The sequence below is a fragment of the Rhinolophus sinicus genome, chromosome 3 (genome assembly GCF_057876585.1).
Source record: "Rhinolophus sinicus isolate RSI-liver-muscle chromosome 3, RSI-T2T, whole genome shotgun sequence".
NCBI lineage: Eukaryota > Metazoa > Chordata > Mammalia > Chiroptera > Rhinolophidae > Rhinolophus > Rhinolophus sinicus.
The window spans coordinates 104,327,235-104,346,750 of NC_142503.1; the positions used below are offsets into that span (position 1 = coordinate 104,327,235).

The 19,516-nt window shown below is 36.7% G+C and overlaps 1 protein-coding gene across 18 annotated transcripts in view; it reads left to right on the forward strand.

Moving 5' to 3' along the window:
* MYO9A (myosin IXA) overlaps positions 1 to 19,516 on the forward strand; it is a 265,016-nt gene that overhangs the window by 87,114 nt on the left and 158,386 nt on the right. For all 18 annotated transcript variants that reach the window (XM_074328212.2, XM_074328213.2, XM_074328218.2 and 15 more), the window contains 3 exons: positions 724 to 840; positions 3,685 to 3,819; positions 16,445 to 16,566. In XM_074328212.2, the coding sequence (XP_074184313.2) occupies positions 724 to 840; positions 3,685 to 3,819; positions 16,445 to 16,566 (374 nt within the window). The remainder of the gene's footprint in view (positions 1 to 723; positions 841 to 3,684; positions 3,820 to 16,444; positions 16,567 to 19,516) is intronic.

The following is a 19,516-nucleotide window of genomic DNA, read 5'->3' on the forward strand; positions in this document are numbered from 1 at the left end:
TGGTAGGACTCAGTTCTCTTAAGATACATGCCCTGTAAAGGTAGTACTTCTTAAATGTTGAATTTTCTTTAACTAATAGACTTTATATTTTAGAACAATTTCAGATTTACAGAAAAATTGAGCAGATGATACAGAAAGTTTCCATAAATTAGGGAAAGCTTGAAATGAAGGAAAAAAATAAATTGCCTGACTATAATTGTTACTCTGTCTAGAGATGGAGAAATTCTAGAGGTTACTGTTGATGACAAGCTGAAGACAACCAGGAATGTAATTGTGGTGGTATTATGATTATGTTATAAGAGTCTGACTGGCATTCCGCAGATAACTGATGCCTTTTGCTAACGGACTTATTGCTCTCCCTGGAATTCTTGTCTCCACTAGAGCTGGCAAGGTTCATTTGTTTGTAAACTTCCTGTTACACCTTCTTTACCAAGTGAAATATATACCCTAATTTTCAGTAAAACTATTTTGAACTGGGTGACCTACATTTCCCCTTACCTTTCAAAGCAGTTTTAGCCTAGATTCTCTGAGTTGGACTAAATTAATGACTGTATATAGAAAACTTCAATTATAGACTATTTATATTGAGAGAAAAATTAATTTCTTATTCATGAATAGTAAGTTTTCTTTCTTGAATGAGAGCAAAACACACTTTGTTATAGTATTTTAATCAGATTGTTATCAATTTCACTTGTACTCCTAACTCTTTTCTTTTCTTTTCAGGCCGTGACAGTGAGGAACTCCATGGCCAAGTCTTTATATAGTGCCCTATTTGACTGGATAGTTTTTCGGATTAATCATGCACTTCTGAATAGTAAAGATTTGGAGCAAAACACCAAGGTAGACATACACTGATTATATATTTTCCAGAAAACTTTTTCAGTAATATGGTTAATATGTGAAATTTAGAAAGACAGAATTACATAAAAGTCATAAGAAAGAATCACCTGTTATCTGTACTCCCTGCTAGTCCCTCCTTATTTCAGTTTTTATTACCCTGTTCAGAGGAACTGTTATTCTGTGTGTCTTTTCAGACCTTTTTTCTCATGTACTTACATTCCTACAGATGTACATATGCAGATTGCTTTCAAACATAAAAATGCAATCATGCTGTTGTTGACGCAAATAACATCCAAACTGTAGAGAATTTTTGTAAGCGTTCTTTTGAGCCAAACGGACAACATGTGCCAGGGAACAAGATCTCAGATGCTTTGGAGAATAATAGTTTTGTAGTTTCTTTTATGCATTCGAAATTAAGGAGGGGACTAAGGAAGATTACATGAAGGTGGGAGGAAGCAACTCAGTGATTGGATTACAGGATGGTTAACAAGATTATTTGCTCTTTTGAGAGTTAATTCTCTTCAGGGGTATTACTTCTGGTATTTCAAAGGTATGTTAACTTAGATGCACAAAAACAATGGACTGGGCTGGTTTAAAACCTTTCACTAAAGAAGTTACATGCGTACCCCACCATGACCTGCCCAGTTAGGAATTTACGATCTCATCACCCTGTGAGGTTACTTTCCATAGAAGCCCTTTTTCATTGTATTGTTCCTACAACTTGTATTTTTTTAAAAATATATATCTTGAAATATATCTAGATCTCATTATTTTTAAGAACTTTGTAATATTATATAATATGTGGTATTATATATAGTATGGTACCACAAATTCCCCCATTAAAATGTATTACACTTATTTTATTGTTATAAATGATAATGTAACAAATATTCTTTATGCACATTTCTCCAGGACAAAATTCTCGAAATGAATTGCTGGATTTAAGGATGTATATGTTTTAAAATTTTGGTAGCTACTGCTAAATTGCTTTTCAAAAAAGACTACACTTCCAATAGTGTATGAAAGTGCCTATTTCCTCACACCTTTACTCACATTGGATATTATCAGTATTTTCACTGCTAATCTGATAAGGACTATCCCATTTTATTGCCAAATGTTTTCTCAATTTTATTTCTTTATATATTTTTGCTGCTTTTATGTTGTTCATTTTGTCTTTTTATTCCTTTTTAGAAGTCATTGTGGATATTGCAAAGAATTATAGTTTGATATATGTTGCATATATTTTCTCTTAACTTTACAGATTTGTTTATGTTGTGTTTTTGAGCCCATATGTTTTAAATTTTTGTGCAGTTAATTCGGTCATTCTTTTCCTTTTCTGTCCTGGGTTTTATTTATGTATTTTTTTTACATAGGAAGGCCTCTTCTAGCCCAAGATTATAAAATATTTATTCTCATACTTTTAGAATATAATTTTTTATGTTCAGGCCTTTATTCCAATTGGAATTTATTTTTAATATGGCAGATTTTAGATACTTAACTTTAATAATTTCAAATTCATTTTTATTTCTCAACAACTTTTGTGGAATAGTCTACCTTTTCAGGCTGATTAGAAATGTTATCTTTATTACTTTAATCCTATTATCTTAAATGTAAAATTGCTCTTACAGGAACTTTATGCTTTGTGTAAGCCCGCAGTTAGATTATTAATTTTAATTGTAATCTAATAACCAAACTAACTTTTTTTTGGAGGTCATTATTTTCACTGTTTTTCATAAGGGCTTAGAATTTAGCCAGCAGAATTAATCAAACATACTCTTAATGGAGACTTTAAAAAATCTTTTATTATTATTGATCACTAATTACATCAGTTTGCCCAGTATCTCTCTTAGCACCAGTGGAGAAAAATTGTTTTCATTTAACCACAATTGGCATACAACTGTATTTCAAGAATGAGGTGGGATGGTGAGAAGGATGTTGGTTTGGGGTTATTAGAACTGAATCCTTATCATCTGTAGTAAGAAGTTAGAAGATAATTTCTACGGGTAAAATATCAAGAAATAGAAGAATAAGCATTTGTGTATTATACTATACTATACTATATTACACTACACTATTCTACTCTGTACTACTCTATGCTACTCTGTGCTGCTGTTTACTATACTATGTTATACTATACTATTTCATACCAAACAGCTGAAAAGATTGGAGTGTTGTTGATTTTAGGGAGTAGAAATTGAGGATGAAGGGATTGTTGTTTTTTGTTATAATCCTTTTAGAACTATTTAACATTACAAACCTTGTACAATTTTTTTTGATAAACATTTGTAAAATTTTAACTTCAGGAAATCACATACTCTGATACCCAGTTTTATTCCTAGCTTCCAAAAGGCTGATTAAACATACTTGTTAGCTTGGTTCTTAAAGCAGAATTCTATTGGGATGTAGAAGTCAAAACAGGAAAAATTGCATGGTCCTCTTGGTATAATAGGGTATGGCCAGGAGAACTCTAGTTTTACTTAAGTAACCTTTTGACTTCCCCATAGCTTGCTATTTCCATTCTCTTGTCTCTTGGAGTTTAGGGATTTTTGAGATTGAGATAACAGGTCACTAACCCTGCTTTGTGCATTTCTGTAGAGTAACCAATACAATGGGTTATACATGTTAAATTTTTGGATATTAAAAGATAATTAGAATTTTAAAAAAGATGAAGATAAAGAGAAGTAAAGTGCTTTTTATTTGTGGTATAGTTTGGTTCAACATTGGCCCCGCAGAATCTCTCCACTGTAGAAGAACGTAGAGCATTTTGTTTCTTGTATTGTGGATATTATTCATGACATAAATTTGAGCATCATTTTTTAACCATAATTTTTTCCTGTTTTACAGACTTTGTCTATTGGTGTTCTTGATATTTTTGGATTTGAAGATTATGAAAATAACAGCTTTGAACAGTTCTGTATTAATTTTGCTAATGAACGTTTACAACACTACTTTAATCAGCATATCTTTAAATTGGAGCAGGTGAGTACCCAAATTTATGTATGCTTACCCTCCTGCCCCTCTTTCACCCCCCCTACCTTCACAAACACATACACACACATACATTTTTTGGTGGGGTGTATTTAAGGTTTAGTAGAATGTATCAGTTATACCTATTTCTTTTTTATGTCTTTAAATAAACACAGACATTTTGGATTCATAATCATGATAAGCATTTTAAATCTTGTTTTCAGTATAGATATTGTAGTCTTAATTTTAGTGTACGCAAATGACATAGTATCAGAGCATATGTTTTGAACCATATCATACAGGGTTTTCTTTTCTCTTTTTTTAATAGACCCCAAGTAGATTCAATAATATGTGCTTCTTTGAGTGCACCTGTGAATGAAAAATGGATGATTTTGTTTTGTGTTTCTGTGGGTGTTGTGGATTTTTTTTTTTAATTTATTTTTTTAATTTATTGGGGTGACAATTGTTAGTAAAATTACATAGATTTCAGGTGTACAATTCTGTATTACATCATCTATAAATCCCATTGTGTGTTCACCACCCAGAGTCAGTTCTCCTTCCATCACCATATATTTGATCCCCCTTACCTTCATCTCCCCCCCCCACCCCCCCACCCCCGGTGTTGTGAATTTTTAATTGCTGACATGGGCTTGATCACTGTGTGTAATGCTAAGTATGCTTGTTTGATCACTTTGATTTCTTAGTTCTAGAATGGGATAGAGGAGCTTACTAATAGAATCTCAGATCAACTCAGTGTGGATACAAGGAAACAGGACAATGTGTAGAGACCAAAATGGCTGACTAGATATTTCTTGAGAGAAGCGCAAATCGATTTAGTGTAGGAAGAGCATGCCATCAGTTTCCATGAGAATTCTTAGGTTAAATGCAGGTCAAAGAAAATGTAGCCCAGTATTTCAGTTTGGGTATGAGGACATAAGCAGAAGCAGAGTTCATATTCAATTCATGAGAAATGGTGAAAAAATGAAATGGACAGAAAGACCACACAGATCTACAAAACAGAAAAGAAAAAAGATCTTTCCTATCATTGGGGTTTGTTGCCCTCTCTCTTGGCTTGAAGCACTTCTATTTTGCTTAAAGGTTTATATAGTCTAGTCATCTTGATGAATGCTTAGAGTTTTTAACACAACCTTTTAGCTAGACCCTTCGATAGAGTTGTTAAAAGATAGTACTATTTGTTATAATATTAGCTACCATTATGTAGTGCCTACTGTTTATTAGGTGGGTACTATTATTTTTATTCTAGTTTTATATATAATGCCCAAAGCTGGTATTCAAATCTTAGCACTCTGGTTCCATAATTCTGGCTTTTAACCAAAAGCTAAGCTGGGGGATTGTTTTTGACTTAGTTCTTTTTAACTGGATAATGTATGAGTAAGTTAGTATTTTTATCTCTTGTACCGTGTTTCCCCAAAAATAAGACCTAGCCGGACCATCAGTTCTAATGTGTCTTTTGAGCAAAACGTAATGTAAGACTGGGTATTATATTATATTATATTATATTACATTATATAAGACCCGGTCTTATATTAATTTTTGCTCCAAAAGATGCATTAGAGCTGATGGTCCAGCTAGGTCTTATTTTGGGGGAAACATGGTATATATGTTGTAGGGCTGGATAATGCATTTTGTTGATGTGTTCTATATTTTACAAAACAAAGCATCACTTGCTCTGTGGATCATTAAACCAAAGACTTTGGTTAAATTGCTTTTGAAGAAGAAATGTACTCCGTTGTAAACTGAAATTTTCTTACATTTTCTAGAAGTCTAGATTAGACATGGGGGAGCCACAAGAAATGCCTCAAAACATCTATAAAAGTACAATATTACAGTTCATGTACAATGTGTTCAAAACTACTTGGGAGTGGGTGGGTGATTCTTATTGATTTACTACTCTGAATGTCATAATTTTGGGCAGTGTGGTAGAATTATAGATCAGAAGACTAGATTCTAAGGCATGTTTTTTTTCTTCTTTCAAGTCTCAGTATTCTCTTCTGTAATTTGTGATGTAATGGGTGCGGTTTTGATGTAATTTCTGGAAAATTTAGAAACCTTACACCTCTTTGCCATCTCCTCTATTTTATTCTTCCTTTCTCTTCCTTCTCATATTTTTCCACTTAAAATGGATTTGCTGAAAATAAGAGATTTGAGGCATTTTAAATATTAAGTGTTTTATTTATTTGTGTATCAGTGGTACCTAGTATGAGATGGGTACCTGGTGACTATTTGTTAAATTCAACTGAATACAAAATCAGTTAAGTAGATAAAATTTTTTGAAAAAATAAGATAGAAATAGAAAAGTAGCAAAGATGCTTTGGGAGGAAACATCTTGAAAATCTTGATTACTGAAGTTTCACCTCTAAATTTTGTCCAAAAGTAGTACATAGGCACATAGGATGTAATAATTGTCCTGCAGGATAATAAGTGCTGTAATCAGATATAAGGTAAAATAGTAGTAGAAAGGATGATGTTGATTAGAACTTTCAGAAAGTCTGCAAAGATTTCCCAGGGGTGATTCTGGAATATAGTTTTGAATAGAAGGGTGAGCTCACAGCATTGCCAATGGAGAAATGATATTTTAAGCAAAAATAACACTATCCTTTAAACTGTGAGGCATGAAGTGGATGGCTGAAAATAGTTCATTATAGCCAAAATATAGGATATAAGGATGCAGGTAGGAAGAAAGATAAGTTTGATGAAATAGCCTAGGGTCAGATAGTTGTGGGCCTTATATATCATGCAGAGATTAGAATTTTTCTTTTAGAGAAGGAGGAAGCATATTTAGCAGAGGATTTGAATTAGAACTGTGGAAGATGGACTGAAAAGAGGCGAACTGGAGCGAAGGATGTAATCTGGGAGCCTGCTGAAGTAGTGTGGGCAAGTGATTCAGAGTCCTGAATCAAGGTTTAGTGTAGAGATAATGGGGAGTAATAGACAGACCAAAAGAGGTGATCTAAAAATATATTTCCCGTTGTCATTTGTAATACTGCTGTCTCCCCCCCCCCCATCTTCCGCCTCGCCTCCTACCCCCATTCCGATTGAAGCCGTTGTTTCTCAGTCTAGTTGTGTAGGACACAGCTGCTTGTATCATGCTGGTATTATGAGTCTTGTGCTCCCCCCGGCTGAGGAAGTCGTACGCCAGTTGTCATCGGTTGGCCCCTCACGGCAGCCCAGGGCAGCTCAGGATGGTTGCCAGCCACTCACGCTGGCTGATGGCCACTCATGCTACTGCTGTCTTATTACCCTTACTTGTTCAGAATTATCCTTCAGGTCATTGATTCATAAGTAAATTGAATAACAATTGTGTATCAGGCACTGTGCTAAGCATTGAAGATAGAAATTTAGAGTGCAGGGATCTTATTTGAGGAGATCATAATCTAGTGAGTTTTTCTTTTGTCGATCCCGCTTCTGGGGATGTTAGACTAGGAAATTTTGACCAAACTTGCCTTGAAGAACACCTGAAAAAACAACAAAATATATTTGAAGGCATTTGACTACCTTCAAATAAGTAAAGTTTTATAGGGCTTAGATCTATAAGCTCTAAGAAGGAAACCCTTCGTACAGATGAGGAGGAGCCCAGCATTTGGGACTGTTTTTCTCTTAGAGACAGTTTTCTATTTTGGTAGAGGGATGCTGAGTCTCTGAAAGAGTCAGGCTTAAGAATCTGAGAAGCTGAAAAGGTTTTTTTTTCCAGGTTCAAGAGCAAGGAGGAGCCCCCTGGTAACCTCCACAGGCTTTAAGTTGAGATCCCAAAGTTAAAACAACTTTATGTTTATAAGTAGACATACCAAAAATATGGAAAAAACTTCAAAATTGACATATAAGAAATACAAAATCCGATTCTATAGCTATTACAGAAATTGAATATGTAATTAAAATCCTTTCCATAAAGAACATTGTAAACCAAGATGGCTCCACTGGTGAATTCTACTAGCAGTGAAAGAAGAAATAATATTAATTAGTATCAGTTTGAGATAAATCCTAATGTGCAATAGTAAAAAAGGGTCAAGCCTTAATGCATTTTAGAGATCCAGGATAACATTGATACCGAAATCTGTTAAAGATATTGGAAGTGGAAATTAAAGTCAATTTCACTCATAAACATAGACACAAAAATTTTAAATGTTAGCAAACCAAATTCAGCAAGATATATAAAATGATAATAATACATCAGAACCAAGTGGAGTTCTTTCTTGATGTGTGTTAACATCTAACCACCAATCAATTTAATTCATCTTTTAACAAAACAAAGAAAAACCTCACGATGATCTCAATAGAAGTATAAAAAGCATTTGATAATATTACATATCTATTCATGTTAAGAAAAAATCCTTAGCAAACTAGATATAGAAGGGAACTTCCTCATAAAGGACATTTACAAAAAACTTAGCAAGTAATATCACAGTTAATTGAAACAGACTGAATGTTTTCTCCCTAAGATTGAGAACAAGGCAAGGGTGTTTCCTCAGATTTTTTTTTTTTTTTTCATGAACATAGGCATGGGAGGACATCCAAATGGGCAGTGAAGATGGAAAAGATTTTTTACTTACTTGTCAGCGGGGAAATTTAAAACCCCAATGATATACCCCTAGGCATTCACCGGAATGACTAAAATGAGAAAGACTGATAATTCAAGTATTACAGAAATACCATGCACAGGAAAGTCCCATACACTGGTGGTGGGTGTATAAATTGGTACAACCACTTTAGAAAGTTGTTTGGCAGTATCTATTGAGGTTATACAGATGTAGTTTCCACTCTCAAAATGTATATAAATGCACACCAAAAGTTTTGTGCAGAAATGTTCATAATGACATTATTTTTAATGGCCCATAATTGGGAACAACTGTAATATCTATCAGTAGTACAATGAGTGAATAAATTGTGTGCACTTTACAGCAGTGGTTCTGAATGATTTTTCCTTCCCCTACCCCTACTGATAGCATCAACATCACTGATGAACTTGTTAGAAATGTAAGTATTGGACCCCATCCTATACTTACTCAGAAATTCTGGGCATGGGATTCAGCAGTCTGTGTTGTAGCAAGCCCTCTATGTGATTCTGTTATACATTAAAGTTTGAGAACTAATGCTCTGTAGTGGATTTTGGCATATTTTTTCTGTAAAGGACCAACTAATAAGTCTTTCAGTTTTTTGGGCCATACGGTCTCAACTTTGCTATTACATTGAGAAAGCAACCATTAATAATACAGAAATGAGCAAATGTGGTATTCCACAAACTCTACCCTACAGCGGTTACAATGAATGAATCCTACAACACGATGTGTCTCTGAAACATGATGTTGAGTGAAGAAATGCCAGGTGAAAAGACTATATATACTATGTATTGTTATGATTCTATTTATATAATATTTCTATTTTATTTTCTTCACTTTATTTTATTACTTTTAATTTTTATTAAAAATATAGCTAACATACAATATTACGTGAGTTTCAGGGATACGTCATAGTTGTTCAACATTTGTATACTTAAAGAAGTGATCACCATGATAAATTCAGCAACCATCTGAGACTGTACCACACTATCACAATATTACTGACTATATTCCCTATGTTGTACATTACAGCCCCATGACTTACTTGTTTTTTACCTGGAAATTTGGACCTCTTATACCTCTTCACTTTTACCCGCCTGTTTAATTTTTCAATTACAGTTGACATTCAATATTATATTAATTTCAGGTGTACAGCATGGTGGTTAGACATTTATATAATTTAAGAAATGGTCCCTCTGACTAGTCTAGTACCCACCTGGCAATATACATAGTTATTACCATATCATTGACTATATTCCCTATGCTTTACTTCCCCATGACTATTTTGTAACTATCAGTTTGTACTTCTTAATCCCTTTACCTTTTTCTCCCTGCCCCAACCCCTCCCATGTCACCCCAACAAATCTAGTGCTCATCTGACACCATATATAGTTATTGCAATATTATTGACTATATTGACTATATTCCTTATGCTGTATAGTATACCCCCATAACTACTTTAAGAACCAATTTGTGCTTCTTAATTCCTTCCTCTTTTTTCACCCACACACCAACCCCCGTCCCATCTGACAGCCATCAAAATGTAGCTTTGATTTACTTTATTTTGTTCTTTAGATTCCATATATAAGTGAAATCACATTGCATCTGTCTTTCTCTGTCTGACAGTCCACTCAGCACAATACCCTGCAGGTCCATCCATGCCACTGCAGATGGCAATAAACCATTCTCTTACATGGCTGAGCAACATTCCATTGTATATATGTACCATCACCTCTTTATCCATTCTTCTATCGACAGACACCCAGGCTGCCTCCACGTCTTGGCTATTGTAAACAATGCTGCAATGAACATATGGATACAGATGTCCCCTCAAAGTAGCATTTTGGGTTTTTTCAGATAAATACCCAGAAGTGGGATTACTCGGTCCTTCATTGTCTCTTCTTACAGCCTTTGTTTTAAAGTCTAATTTGTCTGGTATAAGTGTTACTCTGCCATCTTTTTGTTTGTTTGTTTCCATTTTCATGAAATACCTTTTCCATCCCTTTATTTTCCCCTTGTGTGTGTTTTTCAATCTGAAGTGAGACTCTTGTAGGCAGTAAATAGAAGGATTTTGTTTTCTTATCCATTCAGCCATCCTGTGTCTTTTGATTGGAGCATTTAATCCATTTACGTTGAAAGTAATGGTGGATAGACATGTAGCTATCGCCGTTTTATTATTCATAATTTTGGTCTTTTTTCTTTTTCCGTCTTAAAGAAGTTCCTCTAACATTCCTTGTAATATGGGTATGGTGGTGATGAACTCCTTTAGCATTTTCTTTTCTGGGAAGCTCTTTATTTCTCCTTCAATTTTAAATGATAGCTTTGCTGGGTAGACTACCCTTGGTTATAGTCCTTGCTTTTCATCACATTGAATATTTTCTGCCAATCCCTTATGGTCTGCAAAGTTTCTGTTGAGAAATCAGCTGACAATCTTATGGGAGCTCCCTTATGAGTTACTAGTTACCTTTCTCTTTCTGCTCTTAGGATTCTCTCTTTGCATTTAACCTTTGCCATTTTAATTATAATGTTTCTTGGTGAAGGCCTCTTTGGGTTCATCTTGTTTGGAACTCTCTTTGCTTCCTGCACTTGTATGTCTATTTCCTTTGCCAGGTTAGGAAAGTTTTCACTCATTATTTCTTCAAATAGGTTCTCAATCTCTTGCTTTCTTCTTCTTCTGGTACTCCTATGATGTGAATGTTGTTATGCTTGATGTTGTCTCATAGGTCTCTTAACATATCCTCAGTTTTGGGGGTTCTTTTTTCTTTTTGCTGTTCTGATTGGTTTTTTTCTGTTAACTTGTCTTGCAAATTGCTGATTAGATCCTCTGCCTCATGTAGTTTGCTGGTGGTTCCTTCTAGTGCGTTTTTAGTTTCAGTAATTGTGTTCTTCACTTGTAATTGGTTGGATTTTTTGTTTGTTTATTTGTTTAATGGTTTCTGTGCCCCTTTTTATGCTTTCTATCTATTTGTTGAAGTTCTCACGATAGCCATTGTTTTGAACTCTGGTAGGTTACTTGCCTCCATTTCATTTAGTTATTTTTCTGGAGTCTTCTGTTCTTTCATTTGGGTCATATTTCTTTGTTTCCTCATTTTGGCTGCCTCTCTGTGTTTATTTCTATTTACTGGGTAGATCTGCTGTGTCTTCTAGTCTTGGCTGGGTGGCCTTACCTAGTAGGTGCCCTGGAACAGTCTTCCTGGTCACCTGCTCTCTGGGTGCTTCACAAATGTCTCTTGTGTGCCCTCCTGTTATAGTTGAGCCTTGGTTACTGTTGGTATGTCAGTGGGTGGGTTTTACCCTCATGCTGACTGGCTATGGGGTTCGGCCATGTCCACAGCTTCGGGCTACTGTGTGGGAGGCTTACCCTACTGAGTGGGATTTGCTCCAGCGGGATTCGCCCCAGTGGGCTCTGGTGCCTGTTGCGATCAGCTTTTGTGTGTGCCACTTGTGGGGCTAATTGGGCGGTGCTCTGTTGTGGTCTGAAGCCAGCCTCCAAGTAGGTTGGTTCTGGGGCCTCTTGGGAGGTGCAGGCCTAGGTCACCTACTGCCTGTGGCCAGTTGGGGTACTACTACCTGGTAGCACCTATGAAGTGATTCACAGTTTTTCGTTCCCTGTGGGAAACCTGGAGGTATATGGGAGAGGCCACGCTGTGAACGGAGCATGTCTGCCACCAGTACCGGGCCTGGGGTAGCTCTGCAAAAAACCAGGACATCCCGAGACCTCCTGTCACCTGCCAGTTTCCTTAAGGTTCAGCCACTCATTAAAGCCTCGTGTGGTATGCAAGTTGCATGAGACAGGGTCTCACGGAGTCATTAGAGTGGGAAGAATTGTGGTAACCAGTTTATGTAGATTCTAGTTTGGTGCCAGTGCTGAGCCTGGAGCTATCAGCAAAAGTCTCAGAGCACACCGAGGCCAGTCAACACCTGCCTGGGGCCCATGGACTTCAGTAGTTTTCCAAGAAAGAGTGCAGTGTGGCTGGGGCTGGCTGCTCTCAAGAAAGTGTCTCTGGCCTTTTGGAAGTTGGGTGGGGTGGGGTCCCAGGGGTCAGCAGGGTGGAGCTCACCAGACCAATTCAGGTTCAGATTTGGCCTGTTGGGGGAAGGCTCAGCACAGGAAAGATGGCACTTACCTGAGGGCTGCAGGGGAACAGGACCCCACACAGGGAAAATGGCAACTGTTTTCCTCTCCTTGGCCCAGAGCCACACACCTTAGTCTATCCCCTGAATGCCTTTAATGCCCACCAAGTCACTATCCCTCCAGGAGGCCAGTCTGAGTGTCTGTGAGTGAGTGCATCTGTGCACACGTGATTTGAAAGACTGTCTAGGTTTCCTGCAGCCTTCCATTCTACTTGGATGGTCCGAATCCCTGCTGTTTTTCACAGCCAGATGTTGTGGGGGCTCCTCTTTCTGGCACTAGTACTCTGGGCTGGGGAGCCTGGTGTGGGGTTGGAGACCCTTGCTCCTCCTGTAGGAATCTCTATGACCAAGATCTCCCTTTTGAGTCTCAACAGCCACACAGTGGTTTGGGGTCAGCCCATTAGGCATCTCCATTCCTCCTACCAGTCTCCACATGCTTCTTTGTTATAAAACTTCTGTTCATCAGACTTCAGGTGGTTCTCCAGGTTGATTGTTATATAATTTAGTTATAATTTTAATGTGCTCATGGAAGGAAGCAAGTACCGTCTTTATTCTGCCATCTTGGATCCGCTGTATATAATATTTTTAAACAGGTGAATCTTGCCAAAGGTATCAGAAGTTAGGATAATAGGGGAAAAGCTAAAACCATTCCCCTTAAGATCAGGAACAAGGCAAGGTTGCCCACTTTCTCCACTTCTATTCAATATAGTGCTGGAAGTTCTAGCCACAGCAGTCAGACAAGAAAAAGAAATAAAAGGCATCCAAATCGGTAAGGAGGAAGTAAAACTGTCATTATATGCAGATGATATGATACTATATTTAGAGAACCCTAGAGACTCCACCAAGAAACTATTAGAGCTGATAGATAAATTTAGTAAAGTAGCAGGATACAAAATTAATATTCAGAAATCAGTTGCATTTGTATATACCAAACACAAAACATCAGAAGGAGAAATTTAAAAAGCAATCCCATTTACAATTGCTCCAAAGACTATAAAATACCTGGGAATAAATTTAACCAAAGAAGTAAAAGATCTGTACTCAGAAAATTATAAGACACTGAAGAAAGAAATGAAAGAAGATACAAATAGATGGAAACACATACCGTGTTCATGGATAGGAAGAATTAATATAGTTAAAATGTCCATACTGCCTAAGGCAATATACATATTCAACGCAATTCCTATCAAACCACCAACGACATTTTTCACAGAAATAGAACATATAATCCTAAAATTTATATGGGACAACAAAAGACCCCGGATATCCTCAGCAATCTTGAGAAATAAGAACAAAGTGGGAGGTATAACAATACCTGACTTCAAATTATACTACAAGGCTACAGTAATCAAAACAGCATGGTACTGGCGTAAAAACAGACCCATAGATCAATGGAACAGAATAGAGAGTCCAGAAATAAATCCATGCCTATATGGCCATTTAATCTACGACAATGGAAGCAAGAATGTATGGTGGGGTAAAGACAGTCTATTCAATAAATGGTGCTGGGAAACCTGGACAGACACATGCAAAAAGATGAAGCTGGATCACCTCCTACAAAAATAAATTCAAAATGGCTTAAAGATTTAAATGTAAGATCTGAAACCATAAAATTCCGAGAAGAAAATATAGGAAGAAACTTCACAGACATTACCCGGAGTAAGATTTTTACTGATATATCCCCTCGCGCGAGGGAAGTAAGAGAAAAAATAAACATGTGGGATTACATCAAACTAAAAAGCTTTTTCACAGCAAAGGAAACCATCAATAAAACAAAAAGGGATCCTACTGAATGGGAAAAGATATTTGCCAATGATATATCTGATAAGGGGTTAATATCACAAATTTATAAAAAACTCACTCAACTCAACTCCAAAAAAACAAACAACCCAATTAAAAAATGGGCAGAGGACATGAAGAGACATTTTTCTAAAAAGGACATACAGATGGCAAACAGACATATGAAGAAATGTTCAACCTCACTAACCATCAGAGAAATGCAAATAAAAACCACAATGAGATACCACCTCGCCCCAGTCAAGATGGCTGTCATCAATAAATCAACAAACAACAAGTGCTGGCGTGGATGTGGAGAAAAGGGAACGCTGGTGCACTGTTGATGGGAATGCAGATTGGTACAGCCACTATGGAAAACAGTTTGGAGGTATCTCAAAAATCTGAAAATGGAACTACCTTATGATCCAGCAATCCCACTCCTAGGTATCTATCCGGAGAAATCCAAAACTCCAATTCAAAAATCTTTATGCACGCCTATGTTTATTGCAGCACTATACACAATAGCTAAGACCTGGAAACAACTGAAATTCCCATCGGTAGATGACTGGATTAAGAAACTGTGGTACATTTATACAATGGAGTATTACGCAGCCATAAAGAAGAAAGAAATCTTACCATTTGCAACAACATGGATGGACCTAGAGAACATTATGTTAAGTGAAATAAGTCAGACAGAGAAAGACAAATACCATAAGATCTCACTTATATGCGGAATCTAAAGAAAAGAATAAGTGAATGAACTAATCAGAGACAGTTTTGGAAACATGGAGGAAAAACTGAGGGTTGCTAGAGGGGCGGGGGGGTGGGGATAAGGGGAAGGTGAGAGGTTTAGAAAATAGTTGGTAACCACAAGATGGTCATGGGGTTTTGAAAATTAATTTGGGGAACGTACAGAGGGATAGTGGATTGGGGGAGGGGGGTTCACACAGTGTGAGGGATATAAATGATAAACGTCTAAGTTTTGCTTTGTCTTGTGCACCTGAAACTAATTAAAAAAAAAAAAAGTTAGGATAATAGTTAATTTTAGGCAAGAAGATTTGAACTGTCATTGGGAAGAAAGGATAAGGAAGGATTTTGGATCGCTAGTAATGTCTATAAAAATCCATACGCTTGTATTACCAAGTACACTTGCTACCCATGCTGTGAGAAAGAGGAAATGGAAAAAACAAAAACAACTTTCTCAGCACCGCTTTGAGGTGGCTTTTATGTAGCAATTACTTACTTGTGAAATTTTTAATTAAAAGGAAAGAATTAAGCATTTATCTTTCCCAATTAGAATAACTATAGTGTATATTAAGGTCTTTTTTATTTACAAGATGATGATAATAAAGAATTATAAAAGTACAAAATCATTATTTTGCAAAACCACCATATTTGCAGAGAAGTGTGGAAGCGTTATCAGGGAATACTAAAACCATCATGTGAACAGGATATTTACTTGGTGCCTAAATCACTGCAGTGTAGAAATGTATCTCGTTTAGATTTTCAGGGGCATCTTTCTGAAAAGCAGTCTAAAGTAAAAACATGACAGGGATAAATGAAAGAATGTTTCCAAGTACAGAGAAATAGTAAGGAATATGGGGGCTTCATAAGAGGATTCTGAAATATTGCTCCAGTTTTTAAATCTTGGAATTTGAAAACTTTTTTTTTTAAATATTCTAAGAGTTTTAGTTTTGCCGAAGTTAAGTGTGTATGAATGCCATATGACTTATACCAGAGATCACTGGAGGTGATGGTTCTCCACTTCCCCAGATAATTTTATTAAATTCATTGTTGATGATGAAACAAATAATTGGTCCTTTTTTATGAATTAGAGTCTTGTGGGAGAAATTAGGCTTCCTTGTTTTATATTTTTCCTTAGTGCAGTCATCAGACGGTGTGGATAAACCAAATCCAGCCCTAAATTTTGATCTGAATGGTATCACAAATAGAATTCTAACCAAAAAGTTTGGTTGCATGTACTTTTTAAAGGAAACATACATACATAGGTCAAGATTTTATACAACTGAAATTGTACATTATTCCATTGCGTGGATTAATGATTTTAAAAAGAAAGGTTTAGACTATTTTCTTAAGCTTGGTAAAAACTTGTCTGTCTTTGATGAATAAATTGTTAATTTGTTATTTACTAGGAGGAATATAGAACTGAAGGTATCAGCTGGCACAATATAGATTATATCGATAACACCTGTTGCATAAATCTTATCAGCAAGAAACCAACAGGACTGCTCCATCTTCTGGATGAAGAAAGCAAGTGAGTATTATTCTTTTCAAATTTGTTTTTGACAATTTGGGCTTTTCATGTTTTCTTAAGTCCTAAGCTTTCTTTTTACGTTATTAAATAAAGAGCCAAAGTTTCCCTTTTATGCATTTTTTCATGTGTTTCTAGGAAAATTGGATGGACTTCACCATTGAACTCATTTGAAAATTTTTTTTCCAGATTTCTTTTACATAGCCACTTTGATGTTAAATTTGTTGGCATTAATTTGTTTTACTGTTGTGTGTTTCTGTCTTCTTGAATTGAGTTTTATATGTGCAATGTGTTTGCTATTTTCATGTTTAGCAGAAAAGCACATCAGGATAGATTAGTGATGCTGCCACGGCTCTGCAGGTGGTAAGTGGCAGCATATTCCAAATATTTACCATCCTGTGTTAACACTGTTCAGTATACCAAACCTATCTATAAGCTTCAGAAATAAAGCTTCATGTAGCATCCTCCAGAGTGTTCTCAGTGCTCTATAAAGTATTCTTTATTGTTAAGTTATCCTAAAAGACAGCAAATCTAAAATTGGAGAAACTGAAGTGATGGAGAGTGTGTGGGTTTTCTATGATTCTTTAGTAAGATGTTTAGAAATTGAATTAGATCACCTGATACCTTGCTTAATATTGTACTCATTAAATTAGGATATAAAATAATGGGGATTTACTATTATAGCTAGGCTATTCACACATCATGTTTGTGTGGGACAATCTAATGTTTATGACTGTTGTCCAGTTTAATTATTAAAGATGCCTTCTTTTACTCTCAGAATATCCTGGTTTGTATGGTAAGTTTTGTCACGCTATTAGTATGCCATAAACATACAGAATTGGTATATATATTAATATGGCAGAATGCAAAATATATTGGAGACTGCTAACAGTTATATCTACCCCCTCTATCACTGGCCATTTCCAATTTCCACTGTAAGTGAAGAAAACACGGTTAACACAAATAATATTTTAATTTTATGGCCTCAGTTGTGTAAAAGGTTCTTGTTTTGCTCTATGTGGTCTGAAACACAAAATTGTAAGGTTAGTAGTTCTTAACTCTGCTTGAGTACCCTATCTCTTGTGTATTTTATTTTGGAAAGCTTCATAGGTAGTTTGGTATTCACTGTTGAGAGTCATTATGGTTGATATGAAATGGTAAGCAGTTCTTTTTGTTTGAGGTACTTTTTGGTAACAAAAAGAACAAAAATGTTTTAAGCAATTCTAGAAACAGATCATATAGGTACTAAAGGATGGACTTAAGATTCTTTTCAATACCCTCCAGATATTTCTGACTAATTGTCCTGTGCTTTAATGTATTGTCCTTTATTGCTTTCCGTTAATACCTGGACTGCAGAGTTAGAATTTCAGGGTTGTATCCCATCTATATTAACTACCTTTGGTAAATCTCTTAATATCTTTGGTCCTCAGTTTTCTGGCATGCAAAAAGGAAATGATGAGGAATGATAATGTCTGCTATATGAGGTGTGATCAAACAATATGGTGAATGTTTAAATTAAAAAAATTTATTACAGTAAAAGACACATTGCCATTAATCCCCCTCAAAATACTCCCCCCTCGCTTTGAACACACCCATCGTTTTTGGCACTTTTTAAAGGGGTTCTGGAAATCCTCTTTCATGAGTGTCTTTAGTTGCGCTGTCGTGGCTGCCTCCATGTCCGGAATCATTTTGACTTTGGGGAAGAGCCAGAAGTCTCATGGTGCCAGGTCCAGTAAATAAGGTGGATGAGGACACACCATAATGTTTTTATTTAACACATATTGCTGTATACCAGGAGCATTGTCATGATGGAGGATGATTTAGGGCACACTTTAAAACACACAACTCAACTGTAGCTCACACCTGACTGACTGCACTGAACAAGTTGAAACTTGTCACACGCTATTACTAAGTTTTAGTGTGCCGCTTCCTGTATTGACCATCCCTGCCTTTCTGCTGGGATCGCACTCGGCTGCAGCATTTACCGTATTTGTTGATCATAACAGAAAGGCTTCGTGTCACACATTGCTTCTGGTATATGGCAATTTCTGTCAAATAAAAACATTACAGATTACATCACAGAAATGGTGGCATGAGGAATGCTTCTTGAAATCTCCCCTGGAGGTTACAACAAACTGAACATCTGTAATTCAAGAAGGGATACCTTAAACAATACACAATCACTTCTGAGAGATCCGCACATTGAGTCACCTAAAGGTGGGAAATTGGGTGATCAGGGAAGGGGGAAATGCAGAGACCAGGGCCGTGGGCTGCGGGACACAGTCTGGAGCTCACTGTGGTCTTGGGAGAGGGAAGAATCCAGACTGTAGGCACACTCCCTGTGGTCCAAAGTCCTACCTGAGGGATCAGCATATAATATAGCTGAACTCAGCATTTGGAGCTGAGGCCTTGGGTGAGAACTGTAGTTTAAGCCCTAATTGCCCGGCAGAAAACAAAAAACAAATACACGTAGTCCCGCCGACTTCCCCCACCACCAAGAGTTTGTCCCATCCCCACCCTCCCAGTATTAGAAGCAGGCTCCAGAAGAAATGGTAACAGTATCAGATTAAATAACAAAATCTACAGCCCTGAGAACTGGGGCGACAGATCCACAATGTGACTAATTCTAGTGATAGGGAAAGAGCTCTAGGGACTAGACAACTGTGGCCTGGTCGTTGCCATTGCTTGGAGTCACAAACACACCGGCCGCTGTCATAGGCCACCCTGCCCCCACCTTTCTGGTCAGTTCCCTGCGGGGGCAACCAGAGCCACTGAGACACATAGGCGCTGCATTGGACTGCAGGGATAGCCTTGGGAGTTCTGAAGCTCAGAACTCTTTTGCCCTCTGTATCTTCCCACAGAGGCAGTGTTCTGAGTAGGTGACCTACTGACAGAGAAGAAGCCCACCTTCAGGAAACCCCCCGTCACATGAGTAGCTGGAACAGTGCAAGAG